At 43.7% G+C, this 4,510-nt stretch overlaps 1 protein-coding gene across 1 annotated transcript in view; it reads left to right on the top strand.

Annotated features, from left to right (window-relative positions):
- The first annotated feature begins 465 nt into the window (after positions 1–465).
- The window catches only part of LOC109483215 (neuronal acetylcholine receptor subunit alpha-5-like), a 7,438-nt gene continuing 3,393 nt past the window's right edge, over positions 466–4,510 (top strand). The window contains exons 1-6 of the mRNA XM_019786193.1: positions 466–469; positions 762–950; positions 1,365–1,477; positions 2,011–2,055; positions 2,592–2,701; positions 3,658–3,833. Of these exons, the coding sequence (XP_019641752.1) occupies positions 466–469; positions 762–950; positions 1,365–1,477; positions 2,011–2,055; positions 2,592–2,701; positions 3,658–3,833 (637 nt within the window). The remainder of the gene's footprint in view (positions 470–761; positions 951–1,364; positions 1,478–2,010; positions 2,056–2,591; positions 2,702–3,657; positions 3,834–4,510) is intronic.

The raw sequence follows: 4,510 nt of genomic DNA, 5'->3' as shown, positions 1-4,510 counted from the left end.
GTTGGAACCCTGAACCAACTAAGAAGGCAGACGAAGGTAAACTGACACATTTTATAGTGTTTAAGGCGGCCATTTCAGTCGATTTTTTCCGTTGCCTGATGGTATCTTAACGTATAAAGAGTGACAATTGACATGTATTCTATCCAGTTACTCTTTGTACTGAATTGTTTCTCCCCCTCATATAAGCGTCGAAATTTGTCTTGTTGCTTTTCGGTTTCTCGCCTGCGCCTGGATTCGTCACCTACCGATGTGTCTGCCTTCTGTCATGGCGTCCCACTTCTTGAGACCACATTAAACATTGATTATCATTTTAATGATTGATAAAATCAGTAATTTCATTAGCTATTTCATTTTTATTGTCTACCTCAGTTTGCTACCATGGCAATGGAAAGAACTACCGCGGAAATTCGTCTAAAACAGCATCCGGCGTAGATTGTATGGACTGGTCAACTGATTATAACAGCGATGAGTACTCCTGGGCTAACCTGGACAACAATTACTGCCGCAACCCTGCCGGTCTCGATCGGCCATTCTGCTTAACTCAAGACGGTAGCCAGGAGGAATGTGACATCATCCCATGCAGTAAGTTAACCTATCAAGAAGACTAATTACTTCGTTAAAGATAATATTTTGAAAGTTGGTTTGAAAGCAGCCGTTTACTTGATTTATGTTTTAATTATCGTCAATTATGCACTTTATACGTAGGCTTTCTTGGTTTGTGACTAAGATCCGACTACCCCCCCCCCTACTACCACACACAGATGAGAATGTCTGCAGGGACAGAGGTCCTCCAAACTACGGCAAGAGGAGTCCAAAGAAAAGGTTCTATCACGTGGGAGAAGGAGTTACGTATACGTGCAACGAGGGTTACACCCTGGAGGCAGGATACACCAGGGAAGTAAGGTGCACGGAAGAGGGTACTTGGGAATACGACAAGCCCGGTTGTTCAAGTAAGGTTTAAAAAAGGCTACAAATCTTTTAGCCAATTCAACAACAAAACCTATTTTTTTTAACATGGGCTAAGCAATTGGCGGATTTCCATAACAGATAACAGACAAAAACGCCCGGCTGTTATTTAACTTCCGTTAGCAAAATTAGCAAGTTAGTTCTCCAATAACGCACCCTTCGAAAACATGTACGTAAATTCTCAGCCAGCTAATAAGCTTCATTCTGTGCCCTAAGCCAATTGTAGAGCCGAGCAAAATCTATTGTAACATTCTTTTCAACAATTGGACTGATTTTTTTAATTTTATATTCTTGATCTTTTGATGTGCGTACAGCAAGACCATGGATGATTGGAATTTATCCATTAGCCTGTCAACTATTGCCATCATAACGATTGACATTTATTTTATTTTTGTTAGTTGATCATAAACGAAGGTTGCAAAAAGAGGTGCTAGAGATCTACGGTGCAGGTTTGGCCCCTGAGAACATCACCATCGTCTTCAACGGATCTGTAGAGCAGATTGTCAACTTGGTAAGTACTATGGCTGCTATACATTTTAGATACCTGCTGTGAAACAAAGACTGAACTTTAACTTCCAACACTAGATACAGAATTGGGACTTACCCAAAATTTTCGGTTGACTCCATCAACCTCGTTCACGGAATGGACCCTACTCTTGGAACGTGACGTCAGAGACACGTGACCGTAGTAGTGGGTCATACGTGCCAGATAACTTGTGTCGCCTCCCGTCTCTGTTCAGGGTAGGTCTGTGAGCTCTTATCTGGCACGTATGACCCGCTACTACGGTCACGTGTCTCTGACGTCACGTTCCAAGAGTAGACGGGTCCATTCCGTGAACAAGGTTGATGAAGTCAACCGAAAATTTGGGGTAAGTCCCAATTCTGTATCTAGTGTTGGAAGTTAAAGTTCAGTCTTTATTTCATAATGATTTGTACCAACACAGATGAACTTTCATGCTTAGATACCTATTGTTTACCACCAACTTTAAGGATAAATAATCTTGGCAAAACTGGATTTTAATCCATTTTTTTATTTTGTTCCAGGATGAAAAGAACGAGCAGCTTGTCACCTCTGTTGTCATTGATTTCGTAAGTTGATAAAGTTATAGAACCAAAACGCAGGTTGTGTAAAAATTCTACACAATTTCGTCCTTAAGAGACCTTGAAGAAAATCCATTGTTATTTTTATTTGGACAATAGGCCACAGCAAGTAAATTTTATGGATGACATCCTCCACAGACTCCAAACATAATGCAAGCGGGTGAAAAAAAACCCAAGACGGGCCGAAAAAACAAGGTTCCTGCATTTTAAAATTTTGACTCAATCATTGTACAAATGGTTTTGATTCAGTGGGAACATCACATATACACAGCCAGAATCACATATTACTGTATCAAAGTTAGAAGCAAAACATTAGAAACATTGTCTCCTCTCTTCATAGTTATCTGCCATCCACCTTCCGGCATGGCAGCAGACAACTCTGCCCATTTTTGGCATGTTGACTACTGTCAGAAGGCAACAAAATTTCTTGTTTTTTTTTTCCAAAATCAGGCGAAAATTAATGCGCGCGTTGATGTCATCCATAAACATTACTTGCTGTGGCCATAAATTGATATTTGCTTTAGAAATGGCGGGACAGTCGTCTGACATGGAATCCAAGGTACTTTGGTGGCGTCAAGACCCACAGCGTTCTGGGTAGCAGGATTTGGACACCGACATTCACGGTGAAAAAAAAGTACGTAGTCCTTCTTAAGCTCAATTAACCTAATTGAATTAAAGTTAATACATGTTGAATATTATTTTGCATAACCTTTAAGTTAATATTTCCTACCAATCATTGCTGGAGTCTAGGTAACAAAAAGACAAGAAGAAATCGGACATGTTAGACTTCCGAAAATATTTGTGGTTTTACTATTTTTTTTTTAACAACCGAGTAAATGGTATGGTGTAGATTATTCTAAATAGCCTGGTATCCAGCCTTGTTAGCTTAAGTCCGCTACCCAAGATCCGCTACCCGCCGGGCAGCGGACTAAAGCTAACAAGGCTGGATACCAGGCTATATTCTAAACTCACTCCAGGGGATAGAATCTGTGCCGGTTATAATGGCCACCTCCCTTACATATCGACATCTAGTCTCTGTCCTTTGGCCATGGCTCTCTATAGCTACCAAACTCTGTGACCTTCAATCTCATTTCATTCCTCTGTCTCCTCTTGTTCTGTGGTCTGCCAGTCACCTTATTAATCAACTGCCCAATCAATTGTGTGGGGTCGTGTGGCGTAGCGGCAGTGTACGCGACTCGGAACTTAGAGTCCCGGGTTCGAGTCCTGACATGCCACCGATCTTGTGCCCTTGGGAAAGGCACTTTACACGGCTTTCCTCACTTAGCTCAGGTGTAAATGAGTATTGTCCTGTCATGTATTTGTCCCCTGTGTTGGTGTCGGCATTAATATAGGTTGAAAAAACTTGAGTGTGCCGTCACCACGTCTGGTGATTGCATGTTGGAATAAAAAAAAAAAAAACTGCCCAAACCAGCTTCCCATCCTCTCGCAACCGTGGCCATGAGACAGGATACATACAAACCTCCCTGCACGCCACCCCAAACAATACTTTCGTACCCAGTAGTAATTTTAATGACAGACAACCGCATTGGATTTGTTTAGGTAAAATATTGCAATGTGTCCACTTGACAGTGCCGACGTCACCTACCGAGGCCTACAACAAGACATACCTGTTCGAGTCAGCAATGATGGGCTGGTAGTCTGGAGTGTAGAAACCCTGACCACCACCGTGTGTGATGCAAACCCCTTCTTCTTTCCTGCGGACACCATGGAATGTCACATCTCACGGCACAAAATCCCTAGTTTCCGTGTGAGAAATTGCCGCACACTTTCCCGGATATTTTAGGTTTCCGGTAGAACCCGGGGGTTTCCGACCTGCACACGAAACGTGTCCAGTCCCGTACATGTCCTGTACACTCCCGGAAATGAACCACTTTTTGTGTGCAGGTCGTGTACTGGACGTTATATGCCCGGACACGATCCCTGTACATCCCCGTACACGGCAGGAAATGGCCGTGCACCGCTCCGTGCGTTGCTGGAATATGCATAATTTAGCGGCAATTATCACCTAATTATTCTCCACACGGCAGCGGAAATTCGCCGTGTACGGGTCGGACATGCCGGTACTACACACCCCCCCCGGCCAAAACCCGCCCCGCTCTCGGAACCGGTTGCTCCCGTTCCCGGGACTCGTTGCTCCCATTCCCGGGGCCCTGCTGTTCCCGTTCTCGGGACCCCACTGCACCCACTACGGGGACCCCCCTTCCTGCTCCCGGGGCTTCGCTGCCCGGCCCCCGAGAAATCGCGTCCCCCGCTCCCGGGACACATTTCGATGTTTTAGGAACACATTTCATTCATAAAAAAAAGTAATACATGTTTATACTTCATTCATCGTTTTATTGGTATAAACAGGATCGCCATTTACAGACTGACAAAAATAACGCTCTATGTATAGTGTATACACGTTATGCACTATGCTAACACT

This window comes from Branchiostoma belcheri, unplaced genomic scaffold (genome assembly GCF_001625305.1).
Source record: "Branchiostoma belcheri isolate BF01 breed outbred unplaced genomic scaffold, Haploidv18h27 scaffold63, whole genome shotgun sequence".
NCBI classification, from domain to species: Eukaryota; Metazoa; Chordata; class Leptocardii; order Amphioxiformes; family Branchiostomatidae; genus Branchiostoma; species Branchiostoma belcheri.
Note: the sequence above shows the minus strand (reverse complement) of the source record. Positions and strands in the feature narration are given on the sequence as shown.